Source organism: Electrophorus electricus, chromosome 14, assembly GCF_041902795.1.
Source record: "Electrophorus electricus isolate QZ-2024a chromosome 14, ASM4190279v1, whole genome shotgun sequence".
Taxonomy (NCBI): domain Eukaryota; kingdom Metazoa; phylum Chordata; class Actinopteri; order Gymnotiformes; family Gymnotidae; genus Electrophorus; species Electrophorus electricus.
The window spans coordinates 10,064,145-10,087,500 of NC_137510.1; the positions used below are offsets into that span (position 1 = coordinate 10,064,145).

At 43.9% G+C, this 23,356-nt stretch overlaps 2 protein-coding genes across 7 annotated transcripts in view; both read left to right on the forward strand.

Moving 5' to 3' along the window:
* The first annotated feature begins 2,944 nt into the window (after positions 1-2,944).
* Positions 2,945-5,447, forward strand: ly86 (lymphocyte antigen 86). Its single transcript, XM_035531001.2, has 4 exons — positions 2,945-3,201; positions 4,568-4,673; positions 4,875-4,921; positions 5,123-5,447. Exons 1-4 carry the CDS (start codon positions 3,072-3,074, stop codon positions 5,164-5,166), a joined length of 327 nt encoding a protein of 108 aa, XP_035386894.1. The 5' UTR covers positions 2,945-3,071; the 3' UTR covers positions 5,167-5,447.
* Positions 5,448-9,170: 3,723 nt separating this feature from the next.
* The window catches only part of rreb1a (ras responsive element binding protein 1a), a 45,982-nt gene continuing 31,796 nt past the window's right edge, over positions 9,171-23,356 (forward strand). For 4 of the 6 annotated variants that reach the window (XM_081695929.1, XM_027013270.3, XM_081695930.1 and 1 more), the window contains exon 1: positions 9,173-9,473. Coding sequence is in view for 2 of the 6 variants with exons in the window: in XM_027013269.3 (XP_026869070.2) it covers positions 9,434-9,473 (40 nt within the window). In the remaining 4 variants the exon portion in view is untranslated. Of the gene's footprint in view, positions 9,474-9,911; positions 9,931-23,356 lie in introns of those variants that run through there. The other 2 variants (XM_027013271.3, XM_081695928.1) reach the window with 2 other exon arrangements.

The following is a 23,356-nucleotide window of genomic DNA, read 5'->3' on the forward strand; positions in this document are numbered from 1 at the left end:
GCAATTGATGACGATGAATTAATTAAAACACTAAACATTAACATTTTATTTATTTAGTTAGTTACTTGTCTGTTGGATGTTTAAAGAGAGGAAACACAATTCAGAATCCAGCACTTTTTGACTGATCTCATCACTCTTTCTTCTGACATGGTCAAAAATAACTCTTCTAACTGTATTCCTATTGTAGTTGGTGTAAAATACAGTAGCATGGATGTCTCTTTAAAGGTTGTATATGTTTAAATTAATTTGGTAAACAGCTACAACCATAGCTCAGTATTCAGACTTTTCTTAATGATCCAGCATCAATTACTGAAATTTTAAATCTGAGAAATCTTTGTCTTTTGGCAGAAACTCCACTTCCACAAAGTTAAATAAGTGTAAGTGACTTACCGTTTCTTGAAGGCTAATCTGTTAAAGGTGCTGTGTGCAGCTGTACCCAAGCCTAGCAGCCCAGCCAGTTATATAGAACATGAACACACCCCTCCTCCTATTGGACACGTACTCTGAGGAAAAATATGCAGGATCCACATTCTGAGGAAAACGGATGGTTGTAAGGTCAGGTCACTGTAACTTTTGTTTTCACAGAAGTTGTTGATTTTTTGTTCTGATTGGAAGTCAATGGCAAATAGCTAAAGGCAATAATAATGTTCTTCTGTAAATTGCACCTGAACATTAAAGTCTACATATTACATTTGAGCCAGTGTGTCACACCAATTCAGGAGGACATCAGGCTCGCTGAAGTATACAGGAGCATAACACAGTTCTGCTAACAGATTATGACTCCTGGGCTTCATAACACTGGGCTTCAGAACTGTACAGCGATGCTGCGGAAGCGGGCCCACAACTAAAGTTGTTGTTGTTGTTGTTGTTGTTGTTGTTGTTGTTGTTGTTGTTGTTGCTGCTGCTGCTGTTGCTGTTGATGTTGTTGTTGTTGCTGTTGTTGTTGTTGTTGTTGTTGCTGTTGCTGTTGCTGTTGATGATGTTGTTGTTGTTGCTGCTGCTGCTGTTATTACAATGGTACATCGATTCCGCAATTTTAAAAGAACTTTGGGTTTAATCATGAAGCCGTCAGTTTACACAACAGTTCCCTCTCAATGAGTGGCAGAACATTTCTGGCATTTCATCTCTCTTGCTCATTTGCTCTCAGAATGTAAGGATGTGAGCCGTGACGCTATTAATGAAAATCGAGCAAATGAGCAGAGTGAAGATCAGCCCAAAGTAAAGTCATATACTTTTTGGTGAACACAGTTCTGCTAACAGATTATGACTCCTGTAATGCTGCTTCATAATTGCTAATAGATAAATGTCTATTTTGGAGAAATGTTTAGAGAAATGTCTATTTTGGAGCAAAGGAAACAATCCAAGGTGCAGTTGTGTGTGTGTGTCTGTGCTTGTGGTTTCATATCTAGGCCACCAGAGGGAATACTGCATGTTATTACCACCTTTTAATTAATACATAATGGTGTATTCAAGCATCTTTCACAGGAACAGTACTTTTACAGTACAGTCGGTACGGAATGTAGTGGTAAGATCGCTCACAGGCACAAAAAAAAAGGATGATATTACTCTGATTTTAGCTTCCCTGTTCATTATAGGATTCAGTTTAAGGTTCTTTTATATGTTTTTTAGGCCCTAATTGGAGGTGCTCCTTCTTCCATTACACAGTTACTCCATCTCTAGCCTCCTTCCAGGTCCATGAGCTCTTCCAATCAGCTGCTCCTAGTTGTTCCAGGGTTTTGGCTAAAGCTGAAAGGAGACAGTTGCAACTCTGAGGCTATAGAATAACCTGGCATTAGATGTCACACCAACTGTTAATACAAAACCCGAAGACACATTTTTACTGCTTGGTTTGATGAACTCTGCAGTTTTGGTTGTTTATATTTGCATTGAAGTATATAGTATTTTATACTATTATTGAGGTATATCGTACAGTAAATGGATCCGCCATGTAAGTCACTTTGGTTTCAAATGTTTTAAATAATTGCTTACTTACATTAATGGATATGCTTCATGAAGTGCACTCTGTGTCTCTTTGTAAAGCCAACAAGTTTCATATTAGTCCTTTTTTAGGATGAAATAGTTCAGTATTCAGTATTCATTCTCCACTGAATACCCCAGTGGCCTTTCTCTGAGCCTAATCCATGGAAAATTGGAAAACCAAACCTCAAGTCAAGGAGGACTGTCATGTACCTGGAACTTGTTTCTACACATGTAAAGTATCCTAGTGTCCAACAGCACCACCCTGTGGTCAGGTCATCAGCATTCTATAGGTGCATGGCTATTTTTAATGCTAGATGTGCTTGTTGAGAATGTTACTAATGAAACATTAAAACAAGGGCTAAATAAACAGGGTTGAGTTTGTAACTGAGGTCATACTGTGTTTGTTGAGGATAGGTTACTCTGTTTTAGAGTGCCCTGCGATGTTCTGTTGCCATGCTAAGTAATTTGGACATCTTAGACTAGAGTAAAGGTTTGTGGGTACTGTTAGGATGCATTCACGGTAGGCTTAGAGACCGGGTAAGGTATTACTAAGCAATCAGTTGGACAGCCATAAAGGACCACTCAAATGGTGTGTAAGAACCCCCATGAATCAGTCAGGACAATTCAATAAACTAATTCTGGAAAAATACTCCTTATAAAGCTACATCAGTACATAAACACATACATGCAATTTCCATTTATTTGGACAGAGATGTGGATGTCTTGTTGCCATGTACTCCATGTTGGTGTCATATCAACATGTTGCTGTTTATAATTCTGAATGTTCATTTTCTTTTTAAAATTTACATTGCACAATATGGGGTGTTTAGTATTTATAATGGTGATCTTATAAAAGAATCACGAAAATTCCCAGGCAAAGAACAAACAGGGTTCATTGTGACCGGTTATTGTGTCCAGTCAGTAAAACTTTTAGTTTGTAGAGGGAAGTGAAATTTGCTCATGCTTCACATTCTCAGAAGCTGACCCACAATGGGAAGTTTTGTGTTCTTGTTCAGTTTGTACCATTTCCGGTTCACATTAGAAGTAGTCTGGAAGAATCTGGCTCTGAACAGATCTACACAGGGCTTAATATGAAGAAAGGCAATGTTGCAACAATCCTGAGTTTGGCACTACTGCCCTCAGTGGTTTCTCAGGATGGCTATTGGCCCACCCACACTGTGTGTAACTCAGACAAGATCAAGATGTCATACAAGAGCTGTGGTGAGATCTTTTGCATACATATTGAGCTGCATGTTAGGGGTGTGTGTGTAAAAAATATCTAGTGCAAAATAGTCAGATTCATTGATAGTTTAAAAAGTGCCCCTTTAAAAAGAAGAATACTTTATAATTCATTCCTTCCATCCAATATTTGGGTGTTCTATTTCTTTTTACACATTACTTTAACAGACAATAAGGGACTAAGACCATTCAGGATGTAGCATTTCCTCCTAAAAATGTTCCTCCTAAAATGTGTTTGTATGTCTTAATATTTCATTACTGTTTCTGTTCTTCTTGTAGTGCTATCCATTTCACAGCTATAGTTCACTGCTTCAACCAATATTTATACACATAATATATGAACAGAGAGATCAACCAAATTTAACCATCTGGAGTCTACATCATTTTTGGCATAATATTATTATTTTAGTAAATTTAAGTCAGAAAATAACCCCAACATCTTTCTACAATTGTTTTCAGCATAGGCTTTGCCAGATCCATAAATATTATCTTAGGTAACTTGGGTAACTTCAGAAAGCTGTTTTTATCTGAGAAAGTCCTAACAAAGTACAAACATTTTATTAAAAATACTTCATCTTTGTAAACCCGTGATCAGCAAACATTTCTACAGGGATTTTATGATAGATATGACACTCCACGCCTCTGATATCTGTCTATTCAACATAAAGCTCCAAGCTAAATGTTATAAACAACTGTTTAAACACCAAATAAGTAGTTTTTCCACATGACAGTCATTATTCATCACATGACTGTGATTACTGATGGTAAAAAAGCATAGAATTCAACTATGAAATAATCTCAGCCATTTGACCATTCCTGCATGTCATCCATCAGTCAGTGATGTTATCTTTTTTTTTTTTTTTTTAAATTCATTAAATTATAACAGAAACGTCTCAACATAGTGACATTTTTAAGTAGGGGTTTCATAGTCGTGCAAGACCACCATAATCTCACATCTTCATATGTTTTCCTTCTTTAAAACAATTGATTTGCAAAGCATCTTAAATCAGCTCTTTTAACACAAAACTATACAGAACTGTGACCCTACAGGACCAAAAACTAACAGCGCAGCAATGAAATGCCTTTGTATGTTATTTTACGGCATTTAGCAGAAACTTTTATCTACTATGACTGAATACAATTTGAGAAACTGAGGGATTTGCCAGACCCTCTGCAAGATATAGGTCTCATCCTTAGCCCTTGTACTCACATTTGGACAGACACAACTGTACTGAGAGCATCCCTTCTCCTGAGTGAGCTCCTTTTACCCATAATTCATCCAGTCTGCTTTAGTGGAGCGCATGGGGAGAGAGGCAGCGTGATCATGGTGTTCATGTGTTTTACGTAGGGCCGTCCATCGATGAGTTGTACACATCGGTGGATCTGTCTCTTAATGGAATCTCCTTTGGCCAGCTTGATGAGCCCCTCTGCTTGCCAAATTTTCCTTGTTTGAGGTAAGAGACAACAACAATAATCAAAATTATCATCCTTTTCTCCATTTATTTATTTATTTTCATGGGCCCTCTCTTACTAGTTCAGCAGTCCCTAGGATCCTGGAACCCATGTAATAAACACTGATATATAATGCACACTGCAAAATTAGTAAAGAGTTCAATTAATTCTTATAATACCTAATAAATCTGTGGACCTTTCAGAAATGATCAGCTTCCAAGCATCTTTACCAAACGTGACCACACTAAAGGTATGTTTTATTTATTAATTTGTTTATTTGTTATGAATTGTATCAAATTAATTTCCTTTGCACACTGTAATTCATTCTTGAGAATCTTACTTCGCCCTGCCTCCCTCAACATGCTCACAGGGTCACTACAATTTGAAATTGAATGCAATAAACCTAAATGGCTTCCAAATTCTTTGTGTGAATGCTACCTTGGACTTTCAGTGATGTCTGAAGAACAGAGAATTCAGGGAATACCCTCACAATAGTGCAACCACAAGAATGGCACAAGACATATATGCTTTGTTTACTTTTTTGTGGGGTTTTTTAGTATTTAATTTTTTGTGACATTTAACATTTATTGTTGTGTGAAAAATGATCAGTTAGTCATTTTATTGCTATTTTTATTTTTCCATTGTATTATGATTCAGAATTCAAAGAAGTTTGTGTAACAAATTCAGACCAGTGATCATTTTAAATTGTTTTAAAGAATGCTTACCTGTAACAAATGATCAAAATAAAGTTTGTACTAATACTGTACTAATGCTAATACTGTATGAAATTTCTGTGATATAAAATAACCAAAAAAAGACACGTTTGTTTAACTTGTAAAAGGTGTCAAACAGGTGTCACAAAAATCCTATGTAGTAATGTTTATCTTTTCCACCAGATGGCGCCACTAGCTCCATTAGTCATTTCTCATCGCACACACACACACACACACACACACACACACACACACACACACACACACACACACACACACACACACACACACACACACAGACACGCACAGACAGACAGACACTCACACACACACACACAGACACACACAGACACACACACACACCAGCCCAGCTGTCATAGATTAAAAAAAAACACTTTATTTTAAACAGCTTTTCCATCATTTTTCAAACTTTTCTATTCACTGATTCTTTGGTGTGTGGCTTACCATCACCCTGCAGTGATGCTTGTAACATGCTGCAGCAACTGCAACCCTTTGAAGCGACCTTCGTAGAAATGTCTGGAAACTAGAGCACCAAATGATTCCATCAGTGCCACTTTTTTTATAGGCCTACTGTGGTCTTTCAGCATAATAGTTGTGGAGCCTGCCAGTTTCACTTGAAGATTCTGGAAGAATCTATGTTATGTCTTGGTCCCTTTTGGTAGACCTTTCCAGTGGATGCACAGCAACACATACACGCTGTCAATTATTTGTGTCCGATGAGAATACCAGTTATGCTCAGAAATAGAAATACACATAACTATAGAGACATGAGGCCACACAAATTGTCAGTTAGTTCTAAATGTTGAGTAATATTGAGCAAAAAAAAAAAAAAAAAAAAAAGGAAAAAAGCTTTTCACAGAGTATCTTTTAAGAATACTTAACGAGAAAACACACCTTGGATTTTCACAGTTTTGGTCCAATTATTACAAGTTCTATTTAACACTATAAAAAAAGACAGATGATCAAATACAGTTGGGACAGACTGGGGGAAGGAGGTTTTCAGTTTCTGTGTGAGAGCGAAATGGGGAGAATGAAGACTGTCTTGCTGTTAAAATATTTGGACCATATCCTTTCACTGCAATGACTTTGCCTCTTAACATGCACCAGTGTAATATGATGTGATAATAAAGTCCCACTACGGAAGTGAGTAATAGGGGTACATGCTGAAAAAAAAATAGGATTTGGCAGGGTCTTATTAATGCTAGAATACAGATCAGCCATTCTGATGAACACTTTTTAACTTATGTCTACTTACTTTGTGAAAAATGTACTTTTGGAAACTCTAACCTGATAATGATGTAGTAATACAATACCAAAAGTACATAAAAATTGAATAGTAAAAACTAAAAAGCAAAAAAGCAGACAGAAAGTGTTTTAAATAATCACAGGTGTATCTGGAGTTACTTTTTATTTTATAGGAGGTTTCCTTGACTCTAACTTAGACTCTATGACACACCTCTGGATTTCTGGGTTAAAAAAAATCCCTAAGCACAGCCAACAGGTGTGTCTTGCATTAACTAACTTTAGAGACATTATGTGCGGCGTGTGCAGTGTTCATGGAAGTTGGTCATTAATCCCAATGCAAAAAAAATGTTAGAGTTTAATTGAGCTATACTTGTATTTTTACGTTTGTGGAGCTTTAAAACATCACTGGAGTCTGTACTCGGGAAAAGGAATTACCCTGCTCAACTACCACAATGCACACACCGCGCTCCTCAAAAGACTGGCAACGAGGAATGCCACATCAAGCCAAGCGAGAAATTCTTCACCGCGTTTTAATGCCCCCCCCCCCCCCCCCCCCCCCCAAAAAAAAAAATTACACACCTGAAGAGACCAAAATTCTGGGGACGCAGTGAATTTAGTGCTAGTGCTTTATTTGCTAATAAATAATTTGCTAGTAGCCAGTTCGGTCGTACGCAGTAACTAAGGACCAAAGAAAGCTTCACGGAGTGGCTCCGCACTGCAGCAGCACGAAGGCTGCAAGGCAAACAAACCATCCGTCACCAATGGAAACCGGTTCCTTCACCACTCCCTCTGCCCTTATCTTCGCAGGGACCTCCGAACTAAGAACGAGTGCACACTAGCCTGCTTCACTCCAAGTCTTACAGGAAAGATTTACACTGGCGCAAAAAAGAAAAATGAACAGTGATGAAACAGGCTACTTGCTTCAGGCCTAACTTGCCATCACTGCGCGTCAGTGGTGCATACTCTAAACCCGTAAATCTATTTATAGCCAACAACAACTATTCATTTGATAATAATATAGAAAGTGATCGTCCAGGCTATGCGCTGTGGTGAGGGAAGAGCCCGCGTTTAAGATTTTCTCTCGGGTTGGATGCTCTAAAGTTGCTACCCTCCAGCCGAGCTGCTGTGGGCCAGCCTCTTTCAGCCTCGTGCATGGAGGATAAAGGAAAGCTTTTGTTGCTGTGAAGGGTTGTTCCTTAGCAACCGGGTTGCATTCGGAAGCCCTGGTAACGGTCAATAAATAACATCACTCTCAAGTTTCCCCCATGTTCGGACATTCAGGTTTCATCACATCTTTTCTTACTGTAAATGTATTCGTTTGAGTCGTATCTCATCATTGTTAGGGGTTTTGTGATTGTTTGTTTATTATACGTTCCTATATCAATATTAATGGGGGTGGCAAAAATAACACTTAAGGTACACCGTACCACTATTTCATGCTGGGAAAAGAGTAGACTAAGCTAGCTAGGGCATATTGTGCATCCAAAATTCAATGATTGTTTTTACAGATTTTTACAGTCCCTGTGGTTGAAACTGCACACATAATGTACATAAATAAGTTACACATTGACTCAAATAGGTAAGACCAATCTTAGCTATAACCTTAGAGGGAGTAAACTCTTTGAATCTTTTTTTTTTTTTGAAAAAAAAGCTTTGAGCTCACAATTGACAAAAAAAAGTGGTTATTTTTGCCAGCGTGTCAGATATTCAACAATAATGCAAATAAAATGTTCTATAAGGTCTACATTTGTTTAGCTATAAGCCAGGCTGGATGACCAGTTAATCAACACCATCCTCTCCAAAACTGGTAGGTTTCTAACTGTACATCCCTAGTAGTGCAACAGGTTTTTTCTATTGACAGAATTAATGAGATTAGGCTGCTTAGGGCAATATACGAATTTACACTTAATTTATTAATGTATCTAAGAATTTAAGGTATTAATCAAACCTAACAGTCTATTGATTCAGAACATGTGTTGACCATTCCCCCCCAAAAGATTTGACAGACTATAAGTCAAAATTTATAAATGCTTAGCTTACTTTAAATAGTAACTTCAGTCATTGATAAATACATCAGTCAGTTGCACTCGCTGCTGTAATACTATAAAGTGATTCAAGTGATTGACGTTTTTAATATTTTGTAATTCTTCATATTTTAGAAGCCAACTCAGCGGACACTGCCATCGTATTTCATATTTCAGCAACAAACTGTTGCTCGGTAGTTTTCGGGCGATCTTAACAGGCGTGTATACTACAGCCCTAGTTTGACTAGAACCCAAAAAAACCTTTGAAGATGCAAAAGCCACATTGCAGATTGGCCAGAAGACACGAGCATCACACTTTTGTTTGTTACAGAAACCTGTATTTCCTTTCTTTCCAAAGCGAGCGAGATGCTTGCAGCTCCAGCCTCAGTAACACGTCCCCTTGGAGACTAGCAGGACAGCGACACGTGATGCGCAGGCTTACTGATCAGGTTTAGGAGAGAGGAGAGAGAGAGAGAGAGAGAGAGAGAGAGAGAGAGAGAGAGAGAGAGAGAGAGAGCGCGAGCGCGAGCGCAACGCTTTGGGGACGCAGTGAGGGGGGGAAAAAACGAAATAAGTGTTCTTCTCTCATCCCTGACGCGACTCGTTATTCTCCTCCGGAGGGACTCGGAAGCGGGGAGAAGAAAACACAAAGTTAACGAACTTTGCACATCTTTGCACTAACGCCATTTTGAGTCTCTCTCCGGAACTTTGCTGCTTCTTTTTTTTTTAGCCCATCATCACCACTCACTCACCATCATCATGTCTCGGCGAAAGCAGCCCAACCCCAACAAAGTCAGACGTAAGTTACGGTGCTTCTTACTTTCATCCATCGAACCCCGTATTGATTTGTATTGATGCTTTGTGCACTCGAGTCGACATTTGTTGTAATGGTAAAAAAGTTGATCTGACATAATTTAGTAGTTTTCGCGACTCCCGTTTGCTTCCTAGTTTCGCGGAGGACCTGATGCTCATCCGCGAGCCAAACCTGTGGAATTTGCTCCTCGAGACTTTACTTAAGTCGATCTGAATTAGTTTGGAGGGCGCCGTGTTTACATGTTATAGACGGACGGTTTTCTTTTGCCATCGGTTCACTTTTAGACCACGTCGAAGTTTGAATGATGGTGGTTGCTCCTTTGAGGTTCAAAGTCTGTTAGCTCGCGGTGGCTAACTGCTAGCCGTGTGTCTCGAGCGGAGCATCCATGTCTCTCCGGGCACTTTGATCGAAGCAGCTCTGTCGGTGAACGCGCGTCCGTTTGGTACGTTTTGACCTCGTCGACGATTAGAAAGGCTCAATGTTGTTGGCAAAAACTAATGGTTTGTTTAGTTTTGTAACTTTGTGTGATGGATGTTTTTTTTTTTTTTTTGGCAAATCTTCATCGAAAATAAGCTGTTTGTTTTAACGTGTTTCCAGTTCGATTGTAGTAATGTGTGAGTCTAGAAGTCAGTTTGTAGCTTTTTAACTAAATTGCCTTTTGGTTTAATCTGGGTTGAAGTTGTTGAACGGTTAAAGGCATCGTATTCATACAGCGAAGGTGCAGCTGTGTTTTTGGATGCGCAGCTTTAATAGAGTCACATTTTTACAACGATCTATAAAGATTTCGGTGTTTTTGTTTGAATGTCCAAAAGTTCGTACGCACGCTAAATTCTACTACAGGAATTAGACTCTTCGGTCTCTGGGGAAACAGCAGAGGAGCTCGAGCTGGTTAGATAATGGTTGCTAGGCATTTTTCTTCTCCCTTTTCCGCCCCTCGCGCTGCCTTCGAGTTCCTGAAGTTTGCAAAGAAGGTGAACGTGGCGAAAAACCTAGTCGCCACACTTTTGCATCGAGTAGGCGTGAAGATGATTTCTGGATGCGTTGTGTGTACTAGTCTGGCATTCCAGCTACTACAGTAATACCGTGTCCGATTCCCGGTTTAAAAGGCTCTCGTTGCTCGTAGCGAACGGGGATGTTCTGTGGGTCTTGGTCAACCGGTCGACTTGCCGTCGCCTCTTTGGCCACTTGGGAGGAGACGGGGAGGACAGATCCGGATGAGCAGTTCGCATTCCATTACGAAATTCTACACTGTAGACGAGCAGGCCTTCACTCCGTTTGCGCAAGGCAAGCGGGCCATCCCCGTGCTCTGTATGTTAGAACCCGGAGTTGGAGAGATGCTATAAATAAACGAGAAAACAATCAAGCTCCATTACATCAAGCTCTGGTAGTTTCATCACACTTTTTAATTGAAAGTAACAAAGGATCTACTCCATACCAATGGATCATCTAGGCCCAGGGCAGTACTAAGATAGTTGTGAGTGGGGACTTTTTTTTTGGTAACAAATTAGGGGGGGGCAGCATTTGAAAGAGGAGCATCCTGTACATGTTCATGTTGAGGGCATGCAGCTTGAACCCAAATGACTGGATTAAGAGGATGTTTATCTTCTTTGATTTAGGAAGAACTCTGTCACTAGACACAATAGGCATGCAGAAACTGAAACCAAAGCCCTAACCTTGGTGTGAATTTGTGTGCATTCGATTCCTGTTGTTTGTAATCCCGGTGGCCTCTGAGCCCTTTAAAGTAGCCTAGATAGCAGCACTTGTCCGAGTTTAGCTTTGGAAAGTTTTTCACTTCTCTCCAGTTCATGACTGCGAGCTGGGCTTGGGTGTGCAGGTCTGGGCTGGATGTGGTCGACTCCAGTGTGATGTCTGTTGACAAAATATACAAATCACAGGTTTCTGCTGAGATGAACAATATGAAGGCTACAACTAGCATTTAGCTGGACCAGATTTCAACTCTAAATCCAATTTATGCGTGGTTAATGATACAATGATATGTCTGGAATGAACATATAGAACATATTCAAATCCCCTACAAGAATGGGTGTGCATTACCCAAATAAGATGACACATCTAGATTAATCGCACTAATGGAATGTTGTTTAAAGACTCCTGGGTTTTATAATGCTAATGTGTTGATCTTTCACTCATTCTCTTTATGCCAACTGGAGTATGGCTCTGTTATATTGCTTTAAATGACGGCCTATCTGTTGTATTGTAGTCAATACAACAGATTATTTAACTTTAAGGAGTAGCATCATAATTAAAATACAGCACAGCTTATACACAGCTGTAGTTATTCTATTTATCTCAAACTGAAGTGTAGGCTTTGCTAAAAAGATAAACTTTGGTTTTTGATGAGGTACTTATTTACTTGTTTACTGTTTACATCATGATTTGTGTATTTTGTATCAAGATGGTCAAGGCCTTTCTAAACTAGTATAATCCCTGGAGGGAATGTTTCCTTTGGATTTAGAGAAGCTAATTAAGAACACCTCTGTCCCATGAGGCTCTACAACTACTCAGGGACCCGCATTAGCATATCCTATTTCATTAAAGCCTACTCTCCAGACACTTTGGCTACCTAACCACTATCATTTTAGGTAAACGAATTACTGCCATTGTTCTTGTTTGCCATTCATCCTTTTCCCCCTTCTTGGGACATCTGTTTTTGTTGGTTTAAGAAAAGAAAATAAGATTTGTCTACCCCAAGGAAAGTACGAACAAAACAATAAAAGTTCTCAAATGGCAATTCATCCGAATGTATTTCTCTTTTTTTTTATGGAGGATACATAGAAAAGTAATGATAGGAACCGTGTCGCTTTGGCCCTGTCCCCTAATGCCAAGGGCCCTGTCTTGCCCCGGGGTATTGATGAGTTGGCCCTTTGGCTCCCAAGCTATATTTATCTTGCCTTTTTTAGATAAGATTATATTCCATCTCGCTGAGGGTGTGGAGTGGAGGAAGGGACTGGCGTCTGCAGAGCGAGATCATGGGATGGAGTGGGGGAATAATTCAAAATTAGACCTGGTATTTGGCTTTCAAAACTTGTGTTCACTCTTCATGCTAAAGCTTTGTTCTGCTTCCCTGAGTCTTGCTTCAGCCTAAAATGTAACTTGCAAGCAGAAGAGTCTAGGCAAAGCTGTACTGTTGCTGACTGTTGGTTGGTGCTCATGTTCATCGTATTGGAATGTACATAAGAGAATAACATGTTGTCTTTACAGGCCACGTAGCCTGTTTATAACTCTAAAAAGGCTAATTGTGTAATTCACACTCAGTCCACTGTTCCGAAACCCGAGAGCCCAACTCACTAAGCACCCATAGAGGCAAATTTGTGGATCGTGTTGTTTTTGCATGGAATGCTTTCAGAAGGCTTTGTGGACAGAATAGTGGGAATGTGGATAAACTGGTGTGAATGTGAGCTGCAGTAGGAAATGGGGGGGGGTGGAGGTGGAGAGAAAGTGATGGAGCCATGTTTTGTGGGCAGGCAGCCTAGGGGTCCTCACAAGAATAGTGCTGAATGCAGACATGATGGCAATGGCTATATTTGTGGCTGCTCCGTATGGCTTCTTGTGGCCTGCACTCCGTCAACGGTAATGTAGTAGATGGTACCGACACTGATGTTGGATTTTGTTTTTCTCTGTGTCTTGTTTTTATATAGTTAGCAGTGTGTTTGAAGATGGGATTTAACTGACTGCAAAATATCACCAATGTCCTTCAAGGGATCCTAAAGCAAAGGCCTAACCTATCTTTGGCTGTGATGACCTCTAGGAGCCTATTTGTATGCTATACTGTATAATATATACTGGTGACGGTGAAAAGCTGAGAGCTAGCGACCTGTTTAAACATGTTGTTTGTGCCTCAGGAACTTTAAAAAAAAATAGTTGCTTACTCGAACAGCACGCCTTGACGCTGTGTTCGCTTCGGAAGGACTTTGCCATACTTTTAGAGATGCTTGCTTTCATACTTTGTCCCCCGAGAACGGCCTGCCCTCTTCAATTACCACATGAATGTTTTTGCAGGGACGTGACATGAAAAGTGTGCTATGTCATTACAACGGTGAGCTAATCATCTGCTTCTGAGCAGTCACCAGACAGATGAGCAATGCCGATGAGAGCACAGGCTCTAAGTTCACGTCCATCAGCCCGACCAAGGCCCGTGTGTCCCCGCGTTTGTGTCCTGCCTCTATCACCTTCCTCACCCTGCCCACGCCCCCACCCTTCAGCCCAGACCGGCAAATAAAGCACGTGTTTACCGTGGGTTCAAAGTCTAACCCGACGGCTATCACCAATGTGAAAGAATGCCACAGTGGCAGAGACGGCAGGGAGGGAGAGGATAAAGATGGGGGGGAGGAGCTGTGGAGAGGAGACCAGAGAGAGCCAGTGGGAAGTGAAACTGCCTCTTCTAGAGGTGGACTGGGGAAGTGATGGAGGAAGTGGAAGAACAATGGCGTTAAAGCAACTGGCTCTCGCCAGTTCGCTAGCGTCGGCCAGGAGCTGCTCAGCTCCGACGACGGCCGCCGCTGCCTGTGCAGCTTTTCGATTTAATGTGTCATCAAAGTGCTTTTTTTCCCCCCCTCCTTTTTCTCTTATTGCGGTGCGTCTGTTAAACTATGATTGGCAGGTATGAAAGGGTTAACGTGGTGTTCAAGACTGATGGAAGGGAGAGCGAGCGAGAGAGAGAGAGAGAGAGGCTAAATGGAGACTGCAATAAAGACTGCCTCTTTTGCTGCCTTCTCTCTCTCTCTTTCTCTCTCTCTGTGTGTGTGTGTGTGGAGCCCAAGGCTCTCCCTCCCTGCCAGGCTTTCTTGCTGACTAAACACTTTTGTCAGCTGGCAGTTGTGTGCAGGCTGAGGATTTGCGATATCTTCTGGAGGTGGGGGGGGGGGGGGGAGGTACTCCCAGGCAGCACTTGTTGCTCAGTGGAACGGAGGGAGGGAGAAAGAGGGAGGGAAGAAGGGAGGAATAGAGACAGAGGGAGGCTGCGGGAAGGGGGAAAAAAAGAGCAGACAACAGCATCGTCCAACCAGTTTCTGCCAGAGCGAGGGAGAGAGAATGCAAATGTTACACAGTTAAATTGACTGTATCTCTATACAGCCAGATTGCTGTAACCGCAATCAAAGTTGAATGCCTCTAATGTAGACGTGAGACTGTTTTGACAGATATTGCTTCCCTTGATATCTTTATTTTTGTTATCTTCTGTTCCTGACTTTTTGCAGTCAGAGCAATCAAATGGGGGAATTTTTAAAATCCCATGAGCACACACAATGAGAGTCCCTGTACCGGTGTGTCCCAGCGGGGCAGTGTGTTTGCTTCATGTTTGTCCCATGGTGGCGCAATGGATTTTCCACATCTGCCACTCTTGCTGCTGAGTGCCTTTGTGTAAACAGTGCTAATCTGGCCTCCTGGCGGGGCGCTAATCGAACATGAGGCGCTGCCCACTAGCGGGTCTGCTGCTCGGCCCCGACGGTAAACGCAACCTCGAAGGATGAGCTTCCCTAATGACACCCCACCCGAGAGCTGCACTGCATGCTAGGTAAGGATATTATGCTGGGATGCGGTTCAGGGGCATGTTGTCTACATCTTGAGCACATCTAGAGCTAGCTGCTCTGTGGCTGTGCGCGCGTGAAAAACAGTAATTATAAGTGTGGGTTTGGGGATTAAGTGTGTTGTGATGACCCCACTGTCTGGAAAGCCTGTCCGTCACCTCTTCGACCACGCCGTGCTGTGGATGCACCGCACACGCCCAGGACATCCAACGGCGTCCTGCTTCTCGCACACGCCGGGCCGAAAATGTCCCGGTGTTTGTTCTGCAAACACAGGACACACCTCATCTCCGCGTAGGCAGGAGCACACGCTCCTGGTCTCGCTTTGCCGTTTGACTTGTGAAGAAGTTTGCCACGCGTCCACCTGTGGATTCCCAGATCAACAAGTGGCGTTCACTGAGAGCATCCCCCCAGCCCTGCTGCTGTAAAGGAGTGGAGGAGAGGTGGAGGCAGGGAAGGTGTGTTCCCCTCAAGTGAGATCAGGAACAGAGGCAGAGAAAAACAGTTGAGAATAGGCGGGGGGGTTGGGAGACTGACTAATCGACACAAGCTTTAGTTGCATTTGCACAACTTGCTGAATGATACAAGTGGATAAGGAACTGTCAGACATGGTGTTTCTTTTGTTTTTAGAGAACATCCAAAATTATGCAGGAAAATGCTGTGTCGTGGGCCTTTGGTCACGTTTTCTAAAGCAGTTTCACCCTAGCTACTGGGGGGGAAAAGAGAAAAAAAAAAATCCTAACACTGTTTTGTTCATATTCTCCACTGAAGAGAGACAGGGATTTCCGGTTCAGTATGTCTTGCATAAATGTGTCAGCCTAACCTCACAAGTATGAAGCCAGTGGCAGGGAATAACTGTTATCTGGCTGCCACACCCCAGCCTCACTCACTCAGTACAACAAACACACAGGCGGTCAAGTCCTGTCCTCATACCACACCTGTTAAAAGACCAAAGAGTCGTGCACTGCAGCGAGAGTGAGCGAGCTGACAGAAGACCGAGTGCCCCTCCCTCCGTGTTGGTACATCAACCTTAGAAAAGATGGTGGACACTGATACACTCAGTACTGTTTCCAAAATAAATGTGCCGTATGGAGATGCAGTGAGAGCTGGTGTAGGGGTTGGGGGTGGGGACCGGGTTATTTCTAGAGTGTGTGTTGAGGCCTAAATTTGGGCTGCGGTTATGTGGGGGCAGGTAAAAGGTAAAAGACGCGCCTGGTACGCTTGGCTGCGGTTAATGGTACATTGTCGGCCCTCCCGAGGGAACTATGGAGTCAATGGGCCAGGCTTGGCGGCCGCACCCCTAAGAAGGCGACACAAAGAGGAGTGATCTGGGCTTTTTTTCCCCCCTGAAACCTGGCCTCTCCCATCAGGATCCGAGCACACAATAAACCGACACAAACCCCGCCCACATTCAACACCTGTTTCATACCAGGCATGCACGCCACCTCACAGAAGAGCGACCCACCTGAACGCCCCCTTTCTGTTCAGCCGGGCTCTCTGGGCTCCTCCACCTTGCCCCTGCGCGCTCCTAATTCATGAGGTTACGCACAATCTGAATGAGGGAACAGTAGTGTTGTTTTCCTAGCTCCCGAGCCAGTGCTCATAGTATTTCGTGAAATGAATGAAAACACACGATATGGTCCGACTTGTCTGTGCCTGCTGTCTAGATTACAGAAGGCAGCTGTAAGAACCGTTTCTCAAAATCGGCTCACTGGAGCCTTGGTCACCAGGGAGGCATTTGGTAACCTAGCTAGCTTTTCTTCATCAAACTTTGCCCTGCATCTTTCGCAGCATCAGGCAAAGCTGTGCCTTTAGAGGTGTGTTATCATTAACCCGCAAAGGTAGGCTTAGACTTGTGAACTTTGGTACCAAGTGCCAGAAGAAATATAGTAAAGGCAGCCGTAAAACTCACTGGAGGAAGACGAGATAACCAGGCTGCTGATTCGCTCATGAGAAGGAAACCAGGTCAAGGGTCCTTAAAAGATCACGGGTAAGAACAGTTGGTGGTCGCTGGCTAAATGGCCATTACGCCCGTTTTTAACTTTTTGTGACTATTTATTACCGTTTAATTGTTAAAATTATCCTTGGACTTGGGTACTCAACCTGTCGCTTTAAAGCAGTCACATTCATCCCAAAATAGGCAGAGCAGGTGTCTGTTGTTACTAAAATGTCTGAATGATTTAAGGCTACTGAGATTAAAAATATAGCTAAGAACATCTATGGATTCCCTGTTTACTTAAATTGCTAGTGCTGTCAAAATGCACAAAGCAAAAGGCCAAAAACGGATTTATGTCGTTTTGTTTATCGGAGCATCTACTCAAGTATAAATCAAACAAAAAAGTGATGCTCATTTTCGGTTGCTCAGATGCTGACATTGTTAAAATTCTTCGCTGCCTTTCTTTGGAACAGGGGACGCATCTAAATATCTGGCCTGTAACATGCAAGCGACTTCCAGGCTCCTTCCTTATTTTTAGGCCCAACTTTCCGGTTTTAGATCCCCTTGAGCCTAAGCATTTAAAGTCATTAACATTTTTGCCAGCAGGACCACAGATTTAGACCGCATAGGTCATTCTCCAATTTCCAGTGTATTTATGTTCTATCTAGATTATTTCTGCTTAAGGATATGCTGCCGTTATCCTCTCAGGAAGGTAAGTGAAGCTGTGATACTCCGCACCCAGAGTGCCAGTCTGCCAGCGTCTCGGGCAGATGCCATGGAGCTAGTTTATAAATCATTCGAGGGATTTCACATGTTTCATGCCGAAAACAGATTTAGGCAGCATGTAATGAGGGTTAAACATGCATGTGTGTTTTGTGGGGTTGTGTCCAAGGCCTCTCTCACAAGACTGCGAGTCTTTCCGACTTCGGAAGAAATGGAAACGGATGGTCACTGAATGTTGTTTCAGGTTTTCGTAATTATGATAAGCACCATGCCACATTAAGACATTTGCTGTTAGGAAACTGGGAAATGAACAGATACTGCAACATGCAGAATGCTGAAGATGGACAGTCAGTCTGGCCTGGGTAAGGCTCTCTTCGATTGTACTTTGACAGTAAATCAAGCTGTTGATTAACCTGTGGACAAGGACAGTGTTATTCACCCAGCGACAGCACGCGTTTGGCGCTTCCAAAATCGACACAGGACTCCTGACAGTCTTTGTTTTCTTTTGTTTTCTTTCAGATTCTGTCACTACTTAAGTCGTCCTTGTGACAAATATTCACTCTGGTCCCACACTCAGAATGTTATGGGTGAAAATGCAGCTCTCGTTCCCTGTCTTTTAACCCTTCTCATCCTGTCAAGACCTTTATCTTGTAGAGAGCTGTAACCCACCCATCAATCTGTACCCGGGCTGGTACTGGCTAACGTCTGATGGGACTGTCTTTATCACCCTGTTGGCAAACATTGAGGGAGCCAATACAGATGCAAATGAAGCCTTTACAGTCCTACAGGCGAAATGCTACTGCCCCAACGCCTCCACAGAGTGCCACAGGATTACAAAGGGGACCGGTTTGTCGTGACCACCCCCCCGCGACTGCCGTGACGTTGGTTGACAGAGGTCTTGATGTTCCTCATTCAGCGTCCTGTCGCGTGCATTCTTTCATGTTGGAATCAATTGTTGTTTCACATGTTCAGGCACTGCTGCCGTCAGTCCTTTTGGATGTCGTTAACAGCTAATTAAAAACACTTAAAGGAATGCGAAGAGCGCCAGGTTAAATGGCACCATCCACTGGTTCTGCTTTTGGACAGTTCACTTAATGGCCTCTTGTACGATATAAACCGTCTGTCTCTTTATTGAGTGCTAACTCGGGGTCGCTTTTCTGCGGCAAGTCTTTTTGCTCCAAGCGATGCTCATTCTTCTCGGAAAAGTCACAGTGAATGCCTGGCAACTGCTTTTATCACTGTGGCATAAAATATTGCAACTGCTTTTTCACTGTGGAATAAAATATTGCAACAATCCCCGTGTACTGGATGCAGAAGCAGGTCTTTCAAAATCACTGAAAATGGCTCGCTGATCTTAGAAGGTAGCAGTGAAACCCACAAAACTAGCACAGTCCACTTGCAGCTAGCAGTGTTGCACATTAACATGTAAAAAATAAATAAGCACACTCCTTTAACACTCTCAGACTCCGAATTCTCTCTGAAGTTCCAGAGCCTCCGCCCCCCCCGCCCTCCGGCCCCCCCTTAGTCTAGATGAATTGCTCCCTTGTAGGAGCATGTCCTCAGGGAAGGGCCTATGTAGAGAGAGAGAGAGGGAGGGAGAGAGAGGGAGAGAGAGGGAGAGAGAGAGGGAGAGAGCACCCAGCATAGCCACTGTGGAGAGGCAGGGCAAAAACAATGTGACTCTTATTACAGCCAGAGGAGTGGAGAGCAGAGTACGTGATGTGATGCTGGGGGAGTCGCCTCAGTGTAGCTGAGAAGTTCAGCGTGCCCACATGCCCCTGGGTTTGATGGATAACCCCCGCTGTGAGGGCCGGCCTGCATGTCACTCAGGCGCGCGGCCATAGCAAACAGCTGGCTCCCTGCGCTCCCATTGGGTGATGAGGAGTCACATGGGTTTGGTTTTAGGAGGTGGGATCTCGCTAGTAGGTGGGCAAGAGTCTCCGCCGTGACAGTTGGCTGATGTTATGGCCTTGTACTTTGGCCTCCATCCTCACTTTGGAGTTGAGGTCATATAACATTGGAACAGAAGCCAAAGGGGGAGAGAGTGTCGTGGGAGTGAGTGAGAAAATGAAGACCAGAGGTAGAGGTGTGTGTGTGTGTGTGTGTGTGTGTGTGTGTGTGTGTGTGTGTGTGTGTGTGTGTGTGTGTGTGTGTGTGTGTGTGTGTGAGAGAGTCCGCGCGTGCGCGCAATGATTCATCTGATATGTGGATAACATCACAGCTGTTCAGACAGTAGTGAGCTGTCTCGTTGTTGAACAAGTGTTTTTACTGAATTTTTGTTCTCTTCACCTAAGTGGCTCTTTTCTTCAGGAGGAGAAAAATGTCTTGACAGACAAATCATGTGTGGTCATTCTGTGTGTCTGTGTGTGAGTGTGAATGAGAGGGAATGGGAGAGCGAGAGAGAAAGTGTGTGTATGTGTGACAGACATAGGGATAGCCTCAGTCTCAGCTCAGATGAAGGGTGTATTCTTCTTGGTTTCACAAAGGGCTCCATTATGGCATGCTGTAAAAGGCGTATCTGCTTAGTTCTTCATCAAGCCCCTTCCAGCGGTTTTCCTCTGTCTCGTCACCCAAACAGACGAGGTAGAACCCACAGAGCTGCAGCAGTGTGGCTCTATAGCTCACCTGCCCGGCCTGCGAACTCTGGGCATCACATCCTGAACTTCCCAGAAAGTGCAGGCAATAGGATACTGATGTTCTGAGATGGTAAAGAGCTCAGGACGAGTCTGTTGCAACAAGCATATTGAAGTCACTGCCTGACGTTTGTTAGTGTAAGTTTTGGTTGCTTCTTCCAAACGGCCTTTTCCTCGCTCCACATCTGAGAAATTTGTAAAATAATGTCAAATGGAAGACATCGTACAGTCAGCCTGTAAGCTGTGTATCACTGTGGGATCTTATCTACCAGCTGCACCTTTAACATTATAATCGTACGTGTTGCCTTATTTCACAAATTGGGGGATGTGGCTAATTGCTTAACTGCCTAACTGTAGTATCAGTTATCTATAGCTATTCTGGGACTGCTCATTGCTTTTTCAAATGCTTAGTTTGCTGATCACAACACCCGATGAAGCTGAATTAGAGGAAACAGCTACAGTCGGTTTTATGCCAGAACGCCAATACTCTTTTCCAGAGAGCACAGGCAGCAGTGTGCTCAGGTCACACTGGGGAAGTGTTCAGGCTGGCGTGTCGTACTGGGCCTGTGCTCAGGTTGGCGTGTCGGGACTCGTCGGCTCAGCCGGCCTGAAAAGGCCCTTTCACGCCCAGCCCCCTCGCCCTCCTGCTAGCTTTGTGTTCTCAGGTGCAAGGAGGCTTTCGGGGTTTTGCCTCACGAAACCGGCGGCCACGCCTTCGCCTTGCCTCAAAAAGAGATGATCCTATGTGTCTTTAGTCCTTTATTTTCCCAAGATGTTGACATACAGCTGTGAGCTCTTCTCCTGGATGACTATGTTAACCGGAGCTAATCTCAACCATGGTTTGGCCAGCGTTGGACATGCAAAGCCCATCAGCAAATGCACTAGGTTTTCATTCTGAAGTTGTCTCTCCCTTGCCCATGGAACATACTTAATATTCTCATTTACTTAGTTACCTTTGACAGCCTCATTGTAACAGTCATTTAATCTAGATGCCCATGACTGCAGTCTTGAATCTGAAGATATGAAATCTGCAGTGTTTTCAAAGAAAACATCCCTAACTGGTTAATGCCTTTAATGCTGATTTATAAACTTGTTCTTGAATTGCACAATTCTGCCCAAAAATGGGTGTTTCCTGCATTCTGCCACTCATCATAGTCGCGTCTGTACAGTGCCATGACTTCTCCCAGTGTGAAGGCCCAGGCCCAGTATACAACTATGCCTGCTTTAAAAACTATCGCACTGGGCTGTGATGCTGTGACCCGTTCCAGTGCCGGGGGGACGGGAGGTGAGTTGAGTGTGTGGACAGGGCCCGCAGAGACGGCCCTCCACCCCAGCACGGAGCCACGATTTATGGAGTGGAGCTGCCACTGCTGTCCCTGAATGAATGTGCCATTTGTTGTCCAGATCGACAAGTGTCAGAGGGAAAGCAGCCGAAGCCATAAACCCAGCCTCTGTAAACAGCACTGCAAGGGTGGGCAGGGTACAGATAGAGGGGAGGATGGGGAGGGAGTGAGAGAAAGAGAGAGTGAGGGGAAGAGAGAGTATGTGTGTGAGGTGGAGGGAACGCGGAGGAATTCCCATGTGCCTCCTACCCAAGACCTTTTTTCTTTTCATTGATGAACAAAGTCAGGCAGGACTACAGGAGCGTTGCATGTATTGTGTATGTTTTCAAGGTAACATGCAAGTCAACGTGCAGCATTTGAAACTGAGAAATGCTTTGAACATTCTTGGGGGCATATGAAGGAAATAAAAAAGCCCGTACCGCAGTCGAGGTCCTGTGACCGATGTGTCTGATCCGATGTACAATCGGCGCTCAGAGCAGATGACGGTGAATCGAGTAACGCATAGACAGATGGCAGAAATGTCTGAACCTCGCTGCAGGAACATGTCTGTGACATAAAATAATCAGAGCAGCAGTGAAACGGAGATGGAGATTAGGAGCTCGGGGCCCATTCACCCGGTGATTAACACCTCAGAAACTCAGTTAGACGAGGAGAACCAATGGGACAACTGTCCATGTCCAGGCTTACTGGGGGGCCTTGTAGTCAGACATCAGTGTGACTTTTTTATTTGCTGTCTCTTCCTTAAGAGAATTGGGATCCGCTTTCAAATGGCTGCAGTGTTTTAAATGAGCTGGAAGGATAGTGATGGTCTGTAAAGGGCCTGGCTGAATACACACATGCAAGCACGCACACACAAGCGCCATCTATAGAGTCCGGTAGACAGTTTATGCTTTTTCCAGGCAGCTGTCAATGGTGCACCAATCTGTCGGCACACAGCCTGCATCTATGCTCTTGCTTTGTAACTCACACCGTGCAAGTCTGCGCGCGTGCGCGCGTTTGGATGCGTGCAGGGATGTGCACGTGTGCACACGCTCTCCAAAACGCCCTTTGCTGAACTAATTCCTGCTCTCTGGTGACCAGAGACCACTCTGGTTTCCATGTTTGGAGGGTCGTGGAGAGGAGCTTGAATTTTCGAGCGCCTCTCCTTCCGCTACCCAGGCTTGCATGACCCGTCAGCCACAGTGCTCGTGCTCTCCCGAGAGCCCAGCCAAGCATGGGCGACGTACGTGCCGTTCAGACCCAAATAATCCCCAATGGGGAACGTCATTTTCTTCCCTTTTTATGCCGTCATGAGGAGCCAGGATCTCGAGTTGCTGCCGCCTGGCCGGATTGGCCGCCGGAGCGCCGCGGGCACGGAACGCCGTAGGCACGGCCGAACACCCCCCCCCACCCCCACCCCCCCTCGCGTGGAGCCATGGGAAAGGATCGGTGGTTCCACGCTTTCGGCACTTCTCGTGTTGCGAGGCACGTTGGGGGGAGCCTAGCTTTCCCCCAGCCTGCGAATGTCTGCGCTATGCGAGGCGCACTGCAAAACCGGTTTGCGTGAAACGGCCTCTGCTCAAGGCTGAGAAGCTCTGGGCGGGGGCTGGGAATGAAAGCTGGGGAGTCACTGGCTCGGAGAAGCAGCAGCGCGGTGCCGCTGCATTACTGCAAAGTAGAAGGGAAACCGTTACTTCATGGCACCATGTTA

Coding starts and splice junctions, on each gene's coding strand:
- ly86 (XM_035531001.2), top strand. CDS start 3,072: ATGAAGAAAGGCAATGTTGCAACAATCCTGAGTTTGGCACTACTGCCC. Junction 3,202..4,567: donor GATGTCATACAAGAGCTGTG/GTGAGATCTTTT, acceptor TGTTTTACGTAG/GGCCGTCCATCGATGAGTTG. Junction 4,922..5,122: donor CAAACGTGACCACACTAAAG/GTATGTTTTATT, acceptor TTGGACTTTCAG/TGATGTCTGAAGAACAGAGA.